Source organism: Cladophialophora psammophila, assembly GCF_000585535.1.
Source record: "Cladophialophora psammophila CBS 110553 chromosome Unknown aczJe-supercont1.7, whole genome shotgun sequence".
NCBI lineage: Eukaryota > Fungi > Ascomycota > Eurotiomycetes > Chaetothyriales > Herpotrichiellaceae > Cladophialophora > Cladophialophora psammophila.
Genome location: NW_006912928.1, coordinates 1188062 through 1206870, shown reverse-complemented (window position 1 = coordinate 1206870; position 18809 = coordinate 1188062). Strand labels below are relative to the sequence as shown.

At 52.8% G+C, this 18809-nt stretch overlaps 11 protein-coding genes across 11 annotated transcripts; 7 read left to right on the top strand and 4 right to left on the bottom strand.

Moving 5' to 3' along the window:
• Window positions 1-1511: 1511 nt before the first annotated feature.
• On the top strand, window positions 1512-3575 carry A1O5_05459 (uncharacterized protein; the record flags this gene model as incomplete). Its single annotated transcript, XM_007746060.1, has 1 exon — window positions 1512-3575. One exon carries the CDS (start codon window positions 1512-1514, stop codon window positions 3573-3575), a length of 2064 nt encoding a protein of 687 aa, XP_007744250.1.
• Window positions 3576-3878: 303 nt separating this feature from the next.
• Window positions 3879-4886, bottom strand: A1O5_05458 (uncharacterized protein; the record flags this gene model as incomplete). Its single annotated transcript, XM_007746059.1, has 1 exon — window positions 3879-4886. One exon carries the CDS (start codon window positions 4884-4886, stop codon window positions 3879-3881), a length of 1008 nt encoding a protein of 335 aa, XP_007744249.1.
• Window positions 4887-5421: 535 nt separating this feature from the next.
• On the top strand, window positions 5422-6041 carry A1O5_05457 (uncharacterized protein; the record flags this gene model as incomplete). Its single annotated transcript, XM_007746058.1, has 4 exons — window positions 5422-5646; window positions 5815-5877; window positions 5929-5978; window positions 6032-6041. The coding sequence occupies 4 exons, from the start codon at window positions 5422-5424 to the stop codon at window positions 6039-6041; spliced, it is 348 nt and encodes a 115-aa protein (XP_007744248.1).
• A 1424-nt stretch (window positions 6042-7465) lies between these two features.
• On the top strand, window positions 7466-8731 carry A1O5_05456 (uncharacterized protein; the record flags this gene model as incomplete). The annotated part of the gene is made up of 1 exon (XM_007746057.1): window positions 7466-8731. One exon carries the CDS (start codon window positions 7466-7468, stop codon window positions 8729-8731), a length of 1266 nt encoding a protein of 421 aa, XP_007744247.1.
• Window positions 8732-9251: 520 nt separating this feature from the next.
• On the bottom strand, window positions 9252-9900 carry A1O5_05455 (uncharacterized protein; the record flags this gene model as incomplete). Its single annotated transcript, XM_007746056.1, has 3 exons — window positions 9252-9386; window positions 9441-9745; window positions 9885-9900. The coding sequence occupies 3 exons, from the start codon at window positions 9898-9900 to the stop codon at window positions 9252-9254; spliced, it is 456 nt and encodes a 151-aa protein (XP_007744246.1).
• Window positions 9901-10850: 950 nt separating this feature from the next.
• Window positions 10851-11594, top strand: A1O5_05454 (uncharacterized protein; the record flags this gene model as incomplete). The annotated part of the gene is made up of 1 exon (XM_007746055.1): window positions 10851-11594. The coding sequence occupies one exon, from the start codon at window positions 10851-10853 to the stop codon at window positions 11592-11594; it is 744 nt and encodes a 247-aa protein (XP_007744245.1).
• A 305-nt stretch (window positions 11595-11899) lies between these two features.
• A1O5_05453 (uncharacterized protein) lies at window positions 11900-12286 on the bottom strand (the record flags this gene model as incomplete). Its single annotated transcript, XM_007746054.1, has 1 exon — window positions 11900-12286. The coding sequence occupies one exon, from the start codon at window positions 12284-12286 to the stop codon at window positions 11900-11902; it is 387 nt and encodes a 128-aa protein (XP_007744244.1).
• Window positions 12287-13493: 1207 nt separating this feature from the next.
• Window positions 13494-14197, top strand: A1O5_05452 (uncharacterized protein; the record flags this gene model as incomplete). Its single annotated transcript, XM_007746053.1, has 2 exons — window positions 13494-14069; window positions 14126-14197. The coding sequence occupies 2 exons, from the start codon at window positions 13494-13496 to the stop codon at window positions 14195-14197; spliced, it is 648 nt and encodes a 215-aa protein (XP_007744243.1).
• Window positions 14198-15110: 913 nt separating this feature from the next.
• A1O5_05451 (uncharacterized protein) lies at window positions 15111-16502 on the top strand (the record flags this gene model as incomplete). The annotated part of the gene is made up of 1 exon (XM_007746052.1): window positions 15111-16502. The coding sequence occupies one exon, from the start codon at window positions 15111-15113 to the stop codon at window positions 16500-16502; it is 1392 nt and encodes a 463-aa protein (XP_007744242.1).
• A 420-nt stretch (window positions 16503-16922) lies between these two features.
• A1O5_05450 (monothiol glutaredoxin) lies at window positions 16923-17756 on the bottom strand (the record flags this gene model as incomplete). The annotated part of the gene is made up of 3 exons (XM_007746051.1): window positions 16923-17173; window positions 17381-17666; window positions 17730-17756. 3 exons carry the CDS (start codon window positions 17754-17756, stop codon window positions 16923-16925), a joined length of 564 nt encoding a protein of 187 aa, XP_007744241.1.
• A 325-nt stretch (window positions 17757-18081) lies between these two features.
• Window positions 18082-18804, top strand: A1O5_05449 (phosphopantothenoylcysteine decarboxylase; the record flags this gene model as incomplete). The annotated part of the gene is made up of 1 exon (XM_007746050.1): window positions 18082-18804. The coding sequence occupies one exon, from the start codon at window positions 18082-18084 to the stop codon at window positions 18802-18804; it is 723 nt and encodes a 240-aa protein (XP_007744240.1).
• Between the last annotated feature and the right edge of the window lie 5 nt (window positions 18805-18809).

The window sequence follows — 18809 nt, the reverse complement described above, 5'->3', positions numbered from 1 at the left end:
TCACTACTGGATGGAGTATCACCCTCTAATTAATATCCGCAGAGCCCATCCCTTGCCCATCCTCACCCACTATTTTCGACACACTCGCACAGTCCATATGGACCATTCACTTATTTCTTCCGTATCTCTGCCTCCTTCGAAATGGGTCCAGCTCCGTTCTGGCGCCATTTGGTCTCCACCAAACACCACTTGATCAAGATCAACTCAATCTCCATTGCGCTCATCTCAAATCCACACCCTGCCGGTGTTCACGGACCCATTCTGAGCAGTTCATCTTACTCGTATTCTATGCCGGTCGATTCCCGATTCTTGATTGCAGCATATTCGTCGTCACATCACGTCACGTCACATCAAGCGCCCTCATGTTGCGGAAATGGGAGTTGTTCAGATATCTCGGCTGGGGACCTGAACAGGCCGCTGTCGTTACTATGGGGTACATGTATGCACCACGAGCCTTGACTTGGAGACTATGTCGAGTTCGCTTTATGTCTACCCAATTCATCGAGCGGATAATCGCTTGTTCTTGTGCAACCAGAAGCTGCCAATGATGGCTTTCCTTTCGGCTAATGAGGCTGACCACAGTTTCCAGCGACCACACCTCAGGATATGACTACAGCCGCTATGTGTTGCAAAGACGCCCTGCAACGATGTCCGCCCGTGCTGTCTCGTGTCAATCTGTGCTGCAATCACCTTTGTGTGTGCCATTTGGCTTGATGCTTGACTCGACAGTCTCATTGCCATTGATTGTTAGCTATCAACGATGGTGCACTTCAGCCCGAGAATTAACTCCAATTCAACTTCGGTCGAGCCTTGCTCTACACCATCCAGGACTCGGTCTTCCCAATATCAGACTCACATCTTTCAACTTAACCATCATGTTGACTGCAACTGCTCTCCGCGTCAATAAAGCATGCCGGTTGCCAAAGACATCCGGCTGCCAGCTTTTCAGCGTTGGACCTTCCCTTCCAGCCTATGTCATGGAGCGAGCTGTCAACATCTCCCTACGCTGTTTCTGTGACCTTCATCCGTACCTCATCTCTCCTCGTTTGTCTGCCTTTGGCTGCAGATGTCCGCTCTTTGACTTTGGCTACCCGTTTTGAGTTCGAATCAAGTTTGAGTGATACTGCATCTCTTTCCCGTGAACAGCTTTCCCGGTATGGATCATTCACCTGGCTCCTTGCCATCCAGCGACTCTTCCGGCAAATCTACACACTCTGGGTATCCTCCAGGGACGCCAAAGCGTGAGTAACATCTGTGGCTATTTCTCCACGTTTGGATGTAAACGTGGTCCTATGCTGTACTGATCAGTATGCACCTCTGCAGCACCGATTGAACCTCCTCGGCGGCGGTCCTCCTTATTCTTTTCCAAAGTCTTACACCCTTCTCTTTCTTCGAAGACCCCTGAGGGGAATAGCATAGACCGCGACGGTCATCAAAAGCCCCAGACTGACACGACATTGCCTAACACGGGTCGTAAAAGGATACACCCGGCCTTAACGAGATCGATCGTCATGCCTGGTCACGTTGCACAAATGCAAAAATTGTTCCAAAGCGCGAAAGCTTCGTTGCGCCTGGACGTCCGGTTCGCTGCATCCCCAGTCGGCTCGATCGACTCTAGATTGCCTGCAAGTCACGAAGACGGGCATAACTGTGGTACCAATCCTGATCTGTTGGGAGACTGTAAGAAAGATGCTTCAGAAACACCCTCCAAGGATTGGAGGTACTCCAGAGCCCCAAGGTCCATTGCCGAGATTGAGATGGACGTAAGAGAACCTTTTCCAGAGGGATCTCCACGGCTTCCGGATTTGCTCCCAGTGGAACTGGACCACTGCAAAGTCTCGGTTGTTGAGCCACCCAGCAGCGGATTTACTTCTCCTGTTAATGAAGGAGGCTTCGCTCCACATTCGAGCGATACGCTGATCCTGTCTTCACCTCCTGCGCCAAAAATTTCGAGAAATTCAACCCAAGAATATGACAAGTCTTCTCCCGTCAGCGCTCTGTCCACCACTGATTTGGAGCGGCCATTAACCAAGCTTCGGGTGAGTGCTGATTATGACATGGATATCGATTCTGCAGAAGAGTCACCTATTGTCAGCCACCTCCTGCGAAAGTCTGCAGAGGTGGAAGGACAGTACAGAGCTTCGTCATCGAGTTCAGAGGAGAGAATCGTTCTGTCTCCTACTGTGAAAGCAGCGGCTGATTCAGCAAAGCTGAAGCGGGGAATGTTCAGCGACCTTTTTCCCAAACCTCCGACGCACAAAGGCAGTGATGATTCCGCATCTTCTTCCAAAGATTCACAGCCAGCTGACATCAAACCATGTCCGGATCCTCTTTTGCATTCACGTGGGCCGACAGTATTATGCCCTGATCCAGCAGCTCATTTCGGATCGGGGCCTCCCAATGTCCCAGGACATCGTGGTGCCATTTCAAGTTCCAATGTGCAAGGGAGCCACGCACGCCAGCATGGATTTCCCCCTGTACTTGGTTTCTCGCCAATGACTTTCAACCGCGCTACAGCGACAGGTAGTCCAATGCCGTTGTTGAAAGCCAGATCGCCACCAATATCTCCAGGAGAAATGGGCCACAGTTCGTGGTACCCTTCGACTGAACCCTCCCAGTCTCGATCTCGATCCCGTCACCATGAACACCTGGGTCGCACATATCTTACCCCGGCATCGGAGCATTTCCAGCCTGGTTGGTATTATGCGAGAGAGAGCCCCCAACCACCACCAAGGCCCGGCCCACCAATGTATTCTTTCTCTACAGCAGCTGCCAAAGTCGTTGGACAGGACCCTGCTCCTGATTCTAGGATTCGAGACTCGTATAGAACAGACACTCTCACACCGTTGGCAAAGCCACCCAGTAGGTTCAGAAAAAATGGCATCGTTGCTCTTGCTAGTGCTCGTGGAGTCGGCAAACACTATGGTGGTCCTTCGTATCTGTCGAGACCTCTTCAGCGTTGCATGCAGCCTGCGAGGTCGCGGTTGCCGGACAATCTTCAATTCAGAAGTAGTCCCCCAAGATCCTCTGTGGAATCCGCACAAAGCTCTCAAGTTAAAAAGAGGTCGAGAGAGGCAGAAACGCCTACCAACGACAGCCTCGAGGACGATCAAATGGCAAAGGAATCGATTGATCCAAAACTGAAGCTGGAAGAGGGAGAAGAGGTCATTGAAGTTGACGAAGAGACCAGAGCAGCGGTCCGTATGAGCATATTCGGTACTTCAGCCGCAAGAGCCAGCTGTGACACCGGAAGAGGCGTGAAGGAACTGAGTCCTAATGTCATGGTCTGGAGAAAGGGCAGTGGACCTTCCGTAAGCAGAAAGAAACGTCGACCGAGTTACTGGGACGGGGATCTAGAGGAGGTGATGCGCAGTCCCGCAGCAAGGCATGTGGTCTCCTCGCCAATCAAAAAAGACGACGTGAGATCACAGCGAGCCGAGGTAGTATTCCACGAGGATGACACCGACAAAGAGAACCAGGCACTCCTAACCAAGGAAGAGCTCGAAGACGTCTCGAGAGTGGCAGAGGGGCCGACTGTCTTGGAGGAGGACGTGTCGATGGAAACCAGGAGTTGAGTGATATTACCCCTTACTACTGATATGGTGAACTTGTTGCGAATCGTGCTGATTGGGGGTTTCTTGGGCCAGCCATTGGGATCAAGTAGGTATATTAGTTCGTAGTGGTATTATCGGAATATGCCGATGTCCAGCCCTGCGATCTTTTGCTCTTCGCTGATAATTCGCTGGCTACTGGCAGCACAAATGACTCCGTAGAAACCTAAGATCGGCCGTTAACACCTTAGCCTTGCTCAACCTGGTCCAAACGCCTTTTCCCGGTTCACTTTTTGCCCGTCCAAACATCGGCGTAACAAAACGTGGTCAGTCAAGCTTTAAAACCCTGGATCGCGGCTCATAGGGCAGCTTTGTCGGAGGAGAAGTGGACGATAACGATGACGATTTCTTTGCCTGCGACATTTGGGACCTGGAAGACGATAGTGTGTTTGTTGACAGAGAAATCTCCAGATCTTGGTCTCCCTCTGTCTTGGACGAGGTCGTGTCTGTTTCAACACCGCCATCATTCTTGCTTTTATCAAACTCATCGGCACTGACATTGTCGTCGTAATTGCGAATAATCCCCAATTGGCGTCGAATGGCCCATATCTGCTCTTCCAGATCCCGCATTGCAGACGCAGCGTTCAACGCGTCGGGGGCGGTGGAGGATATGGCTGTGGCAAAGTGGGTTTGACATGTGCGGAGGGCTGGTGGGATGAGGATGCCGAACCATTTCAGAGGGTCTTTGGATGTGTTCGGTGACGATGAGGGGGAGACTGAGACGTGGTAAAGAGAGATGTTGGTTTCCGTATCTTTCCCATTCCATTGTGATGTCGTCGTTTCCTCCGGAGTCTTGCTTCCTTTCTTTATTTCACTACCAGCATAGTCATCCTTCTCATCCTCGTTCTCGCAGCTCTCACCCAGCCCTCCATTTTCTGCCTCCTCTTTGATCCTTACCACTCTACCAGCCTTCATCCTCTCATCGAACCCTTCCTCGCCATACCTCCTCCCTACGCCCAAGGTGGAATTCGCATTCCGATTTGCTTGCGCCAGCGAGAAGAATCCCGCCGAGAGGTCCTTGGAAAGTTGGGCGCGGAGACTGGTGTAGGTGTCTAGAATGGTCAGATAGGATATCAGAAGCGCGTCGAGGCGGTCTGAGAGGAGTTCCTTGGACGGTCCTTCTTCTTCTTCTTCCTTGGGTTGATGCTGTGGTTCATCATCTTGCGTCTCGCGATCCGGTCTTTCTGCTTCGACAGCTTCGGGTTGACTGGTGCTGGAGCTGCCGTTGGGGGAGTTGGAACGCGAAGACGGCCGAGAGGGGAGCTGGGACGGCATATTTGTCCGATTTATGTGTCTTCTGAAAACGGCCTGTCTATTGGCATTCAAAATGGATTTGTGACCTGTGGAATGTAGTCCTCGTAGGGTGGCAGCAGCCTCGCAGAACGAGATCTCGGTCGTTTCGGAGATCCTAAGCCGAGCATTGACGCAATCCGCCGCGGGACGCGCAGGTTGGGAGTAGTTTGCAGGAATATTACCCTATAAATGCGCCTACCCTTCCAGGCAGTACCCGTCTTCTGCGCAGTCATATCCATCCTTGAAGACACTCCGGCAACCCTCGCGGTACTCCTGCACGCAGCGAAGCTTTTCCACCGCCATTGCGAAAGGAATCTGCACCTTGAGCAACTCCGCAAAAATCTGACCCGCTCTGGGAGGCGTCGAAATTCTTCTGCTTCCGCGTGCCCACGACTCGTAGATTACCAGGAGCTATTCCAAAGCCCAGTCCTCGATCGAGCACCCTCTCTCTGTCGCGCACCAGGTTACGTATTTCATCATCAGGCACACCTTCGATCTCGACTGAATTTGATCCCCCATGGCGTCTTCCGCCCTGGCCACCGCGGCCGACAGCTCAGCGTTCAGCGTACGGTCCCTGTACCGGTCCCTGTTGCGCGAAGGGAACAAGTTTGCAAACTACAATTTCAGAATGTACGCGAGGAGGAGGACGAGGGATGCATTCCACGAACATCAGCACGAGACGGATCCCAGACGGATACAGGAGTTGATGCAGAAAGGGTTGAAGGAGTTGCAGATGATGAAAGTGAGTCCAGTCTCTGCCTTCTTGCAGGAGTCTTCCCTCCCTCTTTGGTTTTGAAGCATGGAAAAGGCATTCTTATGTATATGTCACCGAAGTCGTGGTCCGGAATCAGGGAACAATTTGGGTAATCCGTTATAGCCGGGAAAAAAAAAAGCTGACTTTGTTCGACAGAGGCAAACTGTAATATCACAATTCTACCAGCTGGACAGACTCGTGGTAGAAGGCGGAAAGACGGTGTGTGCTCCCTATTTTTCTTGTCCAATCCCTTTCTAACTCGAAATTCAGGGAAAGGAAACTGGCGACCAGGGTGGAATCGTACGACAGAAAGACACTGGGTATGTCCTTGTTTGCTCGATCACAGGTCTTTCATAACGCTGACCTTTGGCAGATGGGACTGACATTTGCTGAATCCCGTTTCTTTCTGTTGGTTCCATGTATTCTGCTTTAGATGGACTGATCTCCCTCTTGTCAGGGATTGATCGTCCCGTGTGATACCAATGAGCATACCAATCTCTACCCCCATGAACAGTTTGCCTCCTGGCCTGGCCTTCAATATCGTGTTTCTCTTCCTCTTCTTGCCATACAGATCCTGCTTCCGTGCATTCGCCGTTGCTCTCTCTCCTCTTGATTAGTTGTCCCTGTGCTCGCTACACCTTCACCTCATCCTCTTTCCACCTGGTGCACCTTTCTCTCCGCCTCGGTGATATGGTTCTTCCGCTCTCTTAGCCTCGGGTATTCCCGCCACTAGTCGTAGTAATAATGTTCTAGCGTGTCTCTACTCGCTCGGCAATGTCACTGTTAGATAAACCTCTTCATGCACCTCTCAGCCTTCTTCCTAAACTCCCATAACAACCACATCTCTCTATCGAAGGTCAGTCCTGCGTTGCGCAATGCGCGCATGCTCCTGTCATAGCATGTACTGACATGATAGCAGCGACGAGATCGCCCTCCGTTCAGGTGTCCTTCCTTGAAGAGAAAGGGAGTGTCCGCGGCATCATGGCACCGGTAAGTTGGTTCCGCGATGAGATGAAATCAAGACGCACGTCGACAGAGTCAAGCACATGGCTTTTACTGCCCGAACCCCCCCCCCCCCCCCAGTTACAATGTTTCTGTTCCTTCTGTCTTTCTCCCTCAACCACCGTCCGCTCCATCCAACTTGCCATCGACCACCATGACTCCCGCTCCTCCTGGTGCCTGGGTGTGTACCCATTGCGATGCCCGCCTTGTCAGAGCCCCCCAATTCTACAGACACTGGGGGCTAAGCCATCCCAGCCTGACCGGCGGTCGCTCGTGCCTCGCCGGAGGACGATATTGGTGTCGTCGGTGTCTCCCCTACCGCCCTCCCTGTCCCTCCTGTCCTCTGTACCCCTTCTCCGGTGTCTTCGACACCCTCTTTATATCCTCTTCTCTTGCCCTCCCCCTGCCTCCTCCTATCGTCTCCTCCCTCTCTCCGCTCCCCATCCGGTGGTTAACTTGCCACCTCAACAGCTCCGGTCTTCTCGTTCGACGAGAAACCAAGAACACAACCCGACGCAGCGCAATCGCGCTGGCTTACCCGATTTCGACGTGACCGAAGGCTTGCCAGTGCGGCGATGGGAGCGAGTCTCGGTCAAAATCAGCCAAGACGCCCCCGCCGACCAAGTGGATGGAAACGATCAATCAACCGAGAACAATGACAGTAACTTTCCCTGGACTGAGCACCCTCTCCCATCCTACTGGCCGTTACTTCCACCACATAATCAGGTATGCCTCGCCCCTTTATTTACAAAGTTAGTGCCTCGCTGATCAAATCTTGTTACAGGAAATGGTTCGTCGCGCGCGCATGGGCAATACCAACGCAAAGCAGTCGGTCTGGGATCCGAAGACCGAAAGCTACATTCCCGGCATCGAACTCGAGCGGCGCGAGGCAGTGAGAAAGGCTCAACAGAACAAGCCCAAACACACTCATACCAGCAATGTCGACGCAATCAACGTTGACGACGAAGAAGACAAGAACGAAGAAGACAACGACGATCTCATGGACGTCGAAGGTCTAGGACCAGATCCAAAACGCCGCAAGGCAACCCATGGCTCAAACGAACGAGTGTTTGAAATCAAGAAGTGGGTCCAGATTCCTGCTGCCGTGGCGGAAAAGATGCCAGAACCGAAATACCTTGCCGACCGCCGTCCTGGAATGGAGAGTCTCTACAAAGGCGCATACAAAGCTACGAACGGATTTGGAACCTTGGGAGACATGACTGCCGGGGACATGGTTGTCGCGGTAATGACTGGTCGGACGACGGGATACGACCTTGGAGATGGTGGCGGACTCGGAAATGCTGCTGGCATTCTCGCTCCAGGGTCTGGACCCGGCACACTCACTGCACAGCCAGACGGCACAGCTACGCCTGTCCGAAAGAACATGCCTCCCAGGCGTAAGAAGAAGAAGATTGGTGGCCCCGGGAGGAAACCTAAGAATCCGAATCCCGAACCTACCGCCGCCGCTACTGCATCTGCTGCTACCACCTCCGTGTCTGAGAATGCCGCCGCCGAAGACACCGCCGCCGCGAGCACCGTCGAGGGAGACGTGACTATGAGAAACACACCCGAGACGGCCGGTGAAGGCGCAGAAAACGCAGACGGAACGACGCCCGTTCTTATCCAAGGCGAGGCTAATACTCAGGCGTCCGCGGAAGGCTCTGGATCAGAGAGCGATGGAGAAGGAAGTGAGGAAGGGGAGATCGCCTCCGTCGTCGTCGCCGCGCCTGCTACAGCTCCTGCTGATGCTGCCGCGCAAGAAGTCACTACCTCCAATCCAGTGCAGGACGCTGCCACGGCTGAGGTGGGCGGCACTCCTGAAGAAGAAAAGGACAAGAAGGAAGAAGAGGAAGCCGTTGTCCCCGCCATTGCTGCTTCTGGCGTTACGCCTAGTGCTGTGAACCCCGATCTTGAAAATGAAGATGACGTGGATACGGATGCCAATGCTGTCCTGCCCTCCGGCCCTGTCGTTGAGCAGGAGGCTAATAAGAAAGAACACGAAGGCGAGGAAATGGATGTCTTGGGAGCGCTCGAAGCTGCAGTGGACAAAGAGGCTGGCGAGGATGCCTAGATGATTACGGTCGTACGTTGGCACATTGGCACGTTGGCACTTGGAAGAACGAGAAACCGTGTACATATCGAACGTTGTGATATCCCGAGCACAGAGGAAAGAAAGAACAAAAAACTATACGTCTTGGACAAGATGCTGGAAAAAGCGAGAACTGGACAGCTTGGAACACGAAAATTACCCCAAGCGAAAACAGGAGTGGTGGAACATGACGGTGCCATAAGCGAGAACTGGACAGCTTGAACATGAAGGATACCACAGGCGATAATAGGACAGCTTGATCATGATGACCATCCTTCAGAAAGTCACCAGAGTGTAACACCCTGTGCAATGAAGATTGAATTTATGGATACACTGATGGGTTCAGCTGCCATCCCTTTTCCGAACTCCCATTTCTGATTGGCATGCCAGACCTTGACTATGTGCCGATGATCTGCTCCATCGCATTCATCCTTCGTCTACCTTACACAACCATCGTGCCTTCTCCGCCTCCATTTTCCCAGCCCAAGTTGCGGTAATTAACTTATTCAAATGGGTTAGTTCGGGTTCCCCAGTACGTGAGGAACATGCTCAGGCCGACAGTCTCGAACAGGCGGGTCAAAACGCCTACAGCGACGGTGTCCAGAGGCCGGTTCTCGGTGACGACTTGGGAGACGAGCTACGGGGAGATTTGGTTAGCCTTCGGTCACTAATTGTGCGGGTGTGGACCTACCGAGGGGCTATAGGAGGCCATGAAGATCAGACCACCAAGATACGCAGCTCCTTTGTACGACAATGTGCCAGTGGCATTGATGAGGGCAGCGACACCATATGTTTGAATGGCGGATCCAACGATGGACGAACCCCAGCTGGCTGCGGCGGTCGCAGTCTCCTTGGACTTGAAGAATTCTTCCTTGCTGTCGGCAGCCCGGGCGCGATGGTAGGTGTCACCGAATAGAGGGGCCAACACGGCGGCGGAGGCAGCTTGGTTGAAGACAATGCCGAGGGCAATTGCAGAGGGTTTGACGGGCGGGAGGTCTGGAGGAAAGGGAGAAGGTTAGCAACGTGCAGCTGAACGAATTGAGCGGAGATTTGGGTGATGGTGTGAGGTCTGCTGTTGAGCCCGAGCAAGTGACGTAGAGAAAACTCAACCAGGGACGCGGCATTGAGGACGTACAATGCAGAGTTGCCATTGTGATTTGTTTTGTCTGTTGACAGGGATTGAGAAGGTCTGGTCCGAGTGTTGTGGTGGTGTGAAGATGGGAGTTGATGGATGCGCTTTGAGACTGGATGGAGGAAGAAGACAGATGGGATGAAGTCGAGCTTGAGTCAAGCTTATATTGAGGACCGGTGACGTGCAGGGAGGAGCAAGAGGACCGAGTGACATTACGGACTGGACACCACCAACTCTGGCGCCATAGCCACCAGGAATAGAGCTTTCCTTATGGCGCAAACAATGACGACACATGGAGTAAATGAGCTCGTAATGACAAGTTGAGATGCAGTATTACAGTGCTCTGTGGACCTTCTCAGCCACCGAGTTATGGTCTATACGTTGTAATGACAGCAATGTCTCCATGTTTGCACGATGATGTCAGTGCCGAGGATCAAAAAGCGAACATGGAACACCTGACGTTGGTCTCGTAGCCCTGGCATCGCCTCGCCTTCCAATCATCGACTTGGCCATCGGGCCCTTTGTTACACGAAGCTTCATGCCCTGAGAACAACTCACTTCCGCTGCTGAGTCCTGCAAGCGGATGAAAACTCTTCTTATAGCTTCCAGGTTCAGAAGAAAGAGGCTTCTAAGGTAGGAACAGCAGCGCTAAAGCGTGTTTTACCCCGGATTATCTGTCCGCTAAGATACCATCCAATCATCTCAGTGTGCCTGATATCGGGGCTATCAGCAGCCTTGCGGAAGAGCCTCTTCGACAGATTCGTGCTTCTGAGTCGTCCATTCGATTCGCAACAACCACAGTTCCGTCGAGTCTAGATTCCCACAACCACAAAAGTATGCACCGAGTGTGAGGCTAGTACTGGAATACTCGGTATTCTTGTCCCCGATCACATCCCACAGCGAACGATTAATGAAAATCTCTTGAACCCGATAAAATCTTGCATGTTTACAACCCTAGCGCAAACGAAAATGCCTGCGTCCCGCTCTCCCTCTCCAGAGAACAACGTCTTTGCCATCTCTACCACCCTCGTCCCCGAGCGCGACAACAAAAAGCCCGGAACAACCAGTCTCACCTTCGACAATCTCCTCCCCTCGAACACCCCTCTCATTCTCCACGAAGATCTCCAAGAAGGATGTGGAGGCCAACTCTGGCCCGCCGGCATGGTCCTGGCAAAGTACATGCTCAGATACCACCGGACGGGCTCACTACGAGGGAAGTCCGTCGTGGAGATTGGCGCAGGCGGTGGACTGGTGGGCCTGGCCGTTGCGCTTGGTTGCGAAGTCGACAAAGAGCAAAAGATTTTGATCACGGATCAGACGCCCATGCTCGCACTGATGGGGAAGAATATTGCGCTGAACAAACTGGAAGACAAGGTTGTTGCGGAGACATATGACTGGGGCACTTCACCTCCTCCGTCGTCCATTCTGTCTCCTGGTGGTGCACAACATCCGGACATCGTCCTCGCCGCGGACTGCGTTTACTTTGAACCCGCTTTCCCCCTCTTACTCCAGACATTAAGTGATCTCATCGGTCCCGAAACGACGTGTTATTTCTGCTTCAAGAAGAGACGGAAAGCGGACATGCGCTTCATTCGTGACATGATGAGAAAGTTTCACGTTGAATATGTCGAGTATGACGGGAAGGAAGCAAATCAGAGGGAAGGCGTTTTTTTATATGGCGTGAGGCGAAAGAGTCAGGATGAAAAGCAATGATAGCAATTTTGCCCCTTCTTATCTTGATCAATGAAATTACAATTTGTGCTAGAATGTGGTATCTCAGTCTCGTGATATTCGAACATCTGAAGCCAGTGACGCTGAATCACCATGTGGCCCCGTGTAGTAATGTGCTTCCTTCCATTTCAATTCGCGTAGTGCCCGCTCCAAACAATGGGACTAGATTCGTCAACCTCTCCCTGTCCCTCCAAGCGGATAGGAGACACTCCGACCAGACTCTGTCCAGCAGTCGAGGCTTGGATCGAAGTCTCTGCTGCTCTTGTTGCCCTGCTCCAGCAGGGTCATTAGTAGTATCGACGGGTGCCCCTCCCGTCTGTCCCGTGCATTCGTCTGGCCCCTGCAGCCTTTTGCCCAGGCCTTCGCGTAAGAGTTCCTTTCAACTTCAGCATCGCGCCAGAGATTTTGTCGCCGACACTGGCTTTACGGCGCGGGGTGGCAGTGGTTGTTGCTGGGGTGCGACGACGCACGCCGACGCGACGTCTTCGTGTGGGTGTGGCGGCAGTGGCCCTGGTGCGTCTTCCACCCAACAGGCGCTGCTTGAGAGTGGGTTTAGTGCGTACCGCACGAGCGCCGCTGGCATTTAGTTCATCAGGCGGGTGGTGAGTGGTCGTAGTGGTGGTGGTGACTGTTGTTCCACCGGGGTGGTGCTTGGTCCTCCTTCCTAGAACCATTTTGATATTTGTTTTGTTATGTAATGTCAACTGTATTTGGTCTCTTAGTAGGGTATGTCTTGAGAGTGGTGGGAAGTGAGAGTGGAAACAGGATTCAAATAGAGCCGACATGGCTGTTTATCAATACCTTGTGGAATGTGTCATGTGCCTGCTTCTTCCCTCAACAGGTCAGCGACGTCATCCTTTGGGGCATCCCCTCCGCGCGGAGAATATCATGGCTCTTGGGTTTCCACAAAGAGAGAGAGAGGAGAGAGGGAAACAGGTTTGGCTATCGAAATGGAAGCCTCTTTGGAGATCACTGCCTCCCGCCAATCACAGCCCTTGTAAACAGCCACAGGATCTGTCCGATCAGGGACCCTGATGACGCAGGGCAACATCCAATCTGCACCATCCCATCTCGATCGCTGCCAACTGCAAGGATGTTGCCAGCAGCGTAGATGGTGGCAATCGGGCGCCACAATGTGCTGCCCCTTCGCATGCAAGCAAGCACATCCGGGGGGGGGGATAGTTCCTGTGGCGGTGATGCCAGTTCCCCAGGATGTGTCATTTCCATTGAGCCTGGGATCACTGGATATGTAAGGCTGAAAGTTAAACACAAGACTCCCAATTCGAGATGTCGGTGATATTTGAGGCAATGGTGGTTCCAGATTAGTGCTGTTAGGCAACTGACAACATGAGGATAGTAAAAAAACAAGGCCCAAACCTAGAAGATTGAACTACTTGATGAGCGCCGAGAAGGAAAATGGACAGGAACACAGACGGATCGGATGCTCTTCCCTTGCCATCAGTAGGACAAGAGTCGTCAAGGCGCTCAAAAAGGACGAGAAATTGGAGAAAGTTACAGTGTCCGTCGCCGGTGCATCTTCAACTCAACTCACTTTCGTCTCACCTCGAGTTCGTCAGGTGCCTCTGGTTACACACTGATGCAGCAACATGCAGTCTGTCCACAGCAAATCTCATCCTGCTCATCCTGCCTCAGTCCGATCGATCTTCCTTCGCCCTCGTGATGCAGCTGCTAGAACTCCACTCGATCGCCAGCCAATTCCGCCACCAAATGTGACAAAGCATCGAAGAGCTCGCTATTCAGACCAGCCCAACTCCCATCGAATCTCAAAGACCAGAGAAAGTGAAAATCATCTCGATTCAAGCTCAATCCTAGCAGAAAAGTTTGCAGGTAGCAGACCTTTCCATACATTGAACAGTGCTGATGACGGCAGGAAGTCTCGATCAGTACCGAGAGAATGTGGAAAGCGAAAGCCAACACAAGCTGGACGAGGTTGAGAGAAATTTGGTTGGCGGCATCAAGGAACTCACTGTCAACATTGAAACACGGTTCCGCAGATTGGCCGAGATCGAAGAGCCTTTGCAAAGACCTTTCGTTGCAGAAGCATTGAGCAAGATCCCACCCGCCACGAATCCCGACCAGGCCCATAACGACGAAGTCCTGCTCAAAGACCGCATTTCGGAGTTTCGTGCGTTGCGGGAAGAGAAAGAGGATGTCTTGTGCAGGCTATGGAACGAATGGGAAGATATCCAATTCGATCTGCTGGGACTGGCCGCGGAGGCCCTCGGTAAGCAGTCGATCCAAGTCGCTCAGCTTCAAAATAGTGCCATGAAGCCAGGCCAGCGTGAAAGGCTTGAGAAAACAATCGACTCCGCTCAAAAGATCCACGAGGAGATTGATCATCGCCATACAGGACTGGGGCAGGATCTGACAGACTTCGAAGAGGCCATGGGCCAAATCTCGAACAGAACTGAAAAGGCGGCCACCGACCTGCAGCAAGTATGTGGCCTCCCTCCTCTTCTCACGGTCTCTTTCGGGTTAACAGTCAATTGCAGCAATACAATGTGCAAAAGAACAAGCTATTCAAGGGCCTCATGCACTCCATCGAGCAGCTTGCAGCATTGTGAAAGACAGCGGAGACGTCTCAGTGTCTCGACCAGACCAGCGGGGGTTGCAGCACGTGAACGATCCCCGGTCCCCGGTCCCCGGGTTGACACTCGGGTGCGCGTCGTTATGATATTATATCTGTCTTGAGTGAGGTCATAATTGCAGCGGCTGACCTTTTTAAATCCTGAGGCATGAAGTACCAAATGCACGGCCCGCGTTTCGCCCTCGTTTTCTGAGGGTTTCGATATCCGCGAATACCCGCGCCAAATTCGGTCGAATGAGCTCAATCCGGATCTCGGAACTGAAGCTGGAATTTTTCGGCGGAGCCTTGTTTTCTCTCAGTTGGGGATCGTTCCCACCAATCTCGTGGTGAAGGCAGAGCTTCATCGTGTTGCTACCTGTGGCCACCCCCCGCCATAAACATCATGTTGCTGGAGAATTCTCGCCTGAAAATCTTTCGATTCGGCTTCAGCGTCCATGTGATCGCTGGTATCCGCCCCATGCGGACGTCCTTCGCAACGATATCGGACGCCCTGATATGACCTTGTACTTTCAAAGGCGTACAGCTTTAGCGTTGAACGTGGTAAGTCGCGATCGTCAATGATTGTGCATGGGCAGACCAACAACCGAACGTCTCTCTGGATGTTGCATCCTTAGGGTGCAAGCCTCGTTCCACCAGCAAACCCCTGCGAGAACCCACCCAAATACTCCGTACCCATCTATTGTCTGTTGAGCTGCATTTTCCAAGTCGCTGTGTCCGCCTCTGCCGAGCACTATATGAGTCACGGAATTGCTCCTCATAGTTTCTTTGGCTCTTTCTCTCTTTCCATCCTTGACTTCTTTGCAGGCTGCTCATCTTTCTAATCTGGGTGGGCGTGATATTTTACTTGCTCTTGACTCACCAAGGCTTTCTCAATTACCGAATCGGTCGCCATGGCTCCTCCTGCTGCTGTTTCGCCTGTCTCCCCACCATCGCCGACACTGGACAATACTTCGAAATTGGCCAAGGCTGGCACGGCCGCAATACTCGAGAAGCCTGTTTCGAATGGTCTTCCAGTTGCAGACCTCGATGCCTCAAAGTTGATCATTACGCGCAACTTGAACCCCAAGAATGTGCCTACCGCCAACTCACCAGAAGTCTGGTCGCAGAGCTGCACGACAGACCACATGCTCACTGCTCGCTGGACGGAGAAAGCTGGCTGGGAAGCCCCTGAGATTCGACCCTATGGGCCCCTCTCCATCATGCCCACTGCCTCAGTCCTGCATTACGCCACCGAGTGCTTTGAAGGGATGAAAGCATACAGAGGTGTTGATGGCAAGGTCCGGCTCTTCAGGGCCGACCGCAACGCAAAGCGACTCTTGCAATCAGCGGCACGGATTTCACTGCCTAGCTTCCCACCAGAGGAGTTTGTCAAGCTATTGAAGAAATTCGTCGGCGTTGAGGCAGCGAAGTGGATTGCTGAACCAGAATCTTTCATTTACATTCGACCCACAATGATAGCGACGGCACCTGCACTTGGTGTGCAGAGGCCAAAGGAGGCGTTAATGTACATTATCATGGTCATGTTTCCGTCTTTGGACGACCCAAGTTGCAAACCTCCGTCTATCCCTGCTCCACTCAGCGGCGGCAATAACGACAGCACCCAGGCCGAATCAAAACATGTCGCGGCAAAGGGCATGCGCCTCCTTGCCTCCCGACATGACATGATTCGAGCCTGGCCAGGCGGATTCGGCAACGCGAAAGTCGGGGCAAACTACGGACCCTCGCTCGTCGCGCAGGGAGAAGCGCGGGCCCGGGGATACGATCAAATCCTGTGGTTGTTTGGAAACGAATGCTTCGTCACCGAAGCCGGTGGGTCTAACTTCTTCGTCTTGTGGCATAATAAAGATACTGGACGAAAAGAGCTAGTTACGGCACCATTGGGAGATGGAGTTATCCTGGAAGGCGTCACGCGCGCTTCGGTGCTGGAGCTCGTCAGGTCAGGAGTCGTCGGGGACGGTGATGTGGACGTCATAGAGAGGAAGTTCACCATGCACGAACTCCTCGACGCACAGAAGGAAGGCAGACTCCTCGAGGCGTTTGGAGCAGGGACGGCCTTCTTCATCGCTCCGGTGCAGGATATCCATTTCCGCGGCATGGATCTCGTCCTGCCGCTGGGACTGGGACAGGATGAGGGGAACGAGAACGGCGCAAAGACTAATGGAGTCGGAGCCGCGGGTTTTGCCCTGGCTGTCAAGAAGGCGCTGAAGGATATCATGTATGGGCGGCTCGAGCATGAGTGGGGCGTCGTGGTTGAAGAAGAGAAGGAGAGCGCCTATGAATGAATGAGCGCTGAAAGCGTGTCTTTTAGTCTCTGCGTTCGTTGGTAAATAATGAACTGGGACTAGAGGGTACGTTGAAAGCGAAAAAACGAGCCCGGAAACGAGAAGGGAAAAAAAAAAAAAAAAAAGGGCGAGACGACGATGGCTTTGTCTTGATGGAATAATATTTGGGGCATATATATTTTATCTTGTACATATTCTTGCTGATGCATCCTGAAAACGGACATATATCTGTTCAACACGAGCTTGACTTGAACTTTCCGAACTGTCAAATCTCTGGCCATCGCGGGTGGGCAACGAGCTCTTGAGACTCTTTGCTTCGAACCTTTTTGGAGGATGAGCAAGTAGAACTCGGACCTCGTAACTACTCGCAACATATCCCATTAATCACGTAGGCGTCTCCTCCTGTCGTAGAGCTTCGTCTCACGAACTTTCTCCCTTTGCGTCCTTCGACCTGCCTCCGGTGCTCTGCTCCGTCTCCTCCCGCACCTCCTGTGCTTTTTGACCCTCGACATCCTCGTCGCCGTCTTCCGTGAGAATGACTTTCTTCTGTGACAGTAAATCGGCCAAACTGCCGTCCTTGTGCATATTGATCAGGATGTCGCAGCCGCCAATGAATTCCTTGTCGATGTATAGCTGGGGGATTGTGGGCCAGTCCGAGTATTCTTTGATTCCTGTGGAGATATAGACACCGGGTTAGCTTCCTTCCTTCCTTCCTTCCTTCCTTCCTTCCTTCATTGCGCCAATTTTCAGTCCATAAACAAAGCTCGTTGGTCATCGCTTGCACAGACACTGTCATGAGTTTTGGGAATGTAAGGAGCGCATCTATTATTTGAAATGCTCGCGAACCCCCCAAAACGAAACTGGCAGAGAACACTTACCACTCCTCAACTCCTCATCTTCCAAGACATTGAAGGCTGTGAATTTCCTGGGATCCACGCCCTGCATACCCAATATCTGGATCGACGTCCGCGAGAATCCGCATTGAGGTGTCTCTGGGGTGCCCTTCATGAACAGCACCACGGGCGCCGATGCCACGGCTCTGTCGATCGCGGCACGGACTTCCTGGGAGAGGAGCCGCGTCTGTACGAGAGAGGATGAGATGCGAGGGAGGAGGGAGGCTGGAGTGGCGCGTGGGGAGAGCGAGGCGAGGGCACCGCGCAGGGCCTGTTTGCTGTGTTAGTTTGTCCTGTACCTCTGGCTGGAATGGAAGGATGGAATGGGAATTACAGGTGCTCTTAACGTTCTCTGCAGCATTTTTGGAAGTTTGAGCGGGTGTTGTGAAGGATGGTGGAAGTCTACGAGTACTCGGTACCCTGGTTGGAACCACTTGGAGAAAATTGGTCGATGGCTCGGATGATGTCAAATGTTGACAAATGGGTCGATCGACACTTGACAGTTCGCTTCTTGCGCTTCTTTCCCCAGATCTACACTGTATTTCCTCTGCCTCAAATTCAAGTGGTGCGCCTTACAAATCTACGAATGGATCTAAATACCGCTCAACAAGAAAAGGGAATGTAGACTTCAAGACTTTGACTTCCTCCTCTTACGAACATCGCGAAATAAAAAAGCCCATACCGCCATGACCACGAACCCCACAAGCAGCAGCGAGCGGTTCTCCGCCGCAGCGTATGAAAATGATGGTAAACACCACATCCTGCTGTCCGCGAGCGGATCTGTCGCCGCGATAAAGATCCCCCTGATCGCCAGATCCCTCGGTTCCCACCCGAACGTGTCCATCCGTGTCGTCCTGACAGAAGCCGCCGAGCAGTTTCTGCAAGGCCAGTCGGCCGAACAACCCCCGCTACGCTCCCTCCTGGACTATCCCGGCGTGGACGGTGTGTACCATGAAGAGGACGAGTGGGCGAAGCCCTGGGTGCGGGGCGACAAGATCTTGCACATTGAACTGAGGCGGTGGGCGCACGTGCTGATCGTCGCGCCGTTGTCGGCCAACTCCATGGCGAAGATCGTCAACGGCATCAGCGACGGTCTGCTCCTGAATGTCATCCGCGCGTGGGACACCACGGGTATGATCGACATGCGCAAGAAGAGGATATTTGTCGCGCCAGCCATGAACACCGCCATGTGGCGTCATCCGATCACGAGAAAGCACATCCAAGTGCTTGAGGAGGACTGGGGCGCCGATAAGGACGGCTGGATCACCATCTTGAGACCTACGGAGAAGGAGTTGGCGTGTGGCGACACGGGCGATGGCGCCATGATGGACTGGAGACAGATTGTGAGTTACGTTGACGAGCACTTGGCTCTGGGTATTCAAGATTTTTATGAGGTCAACGGCCAGTGACGGCC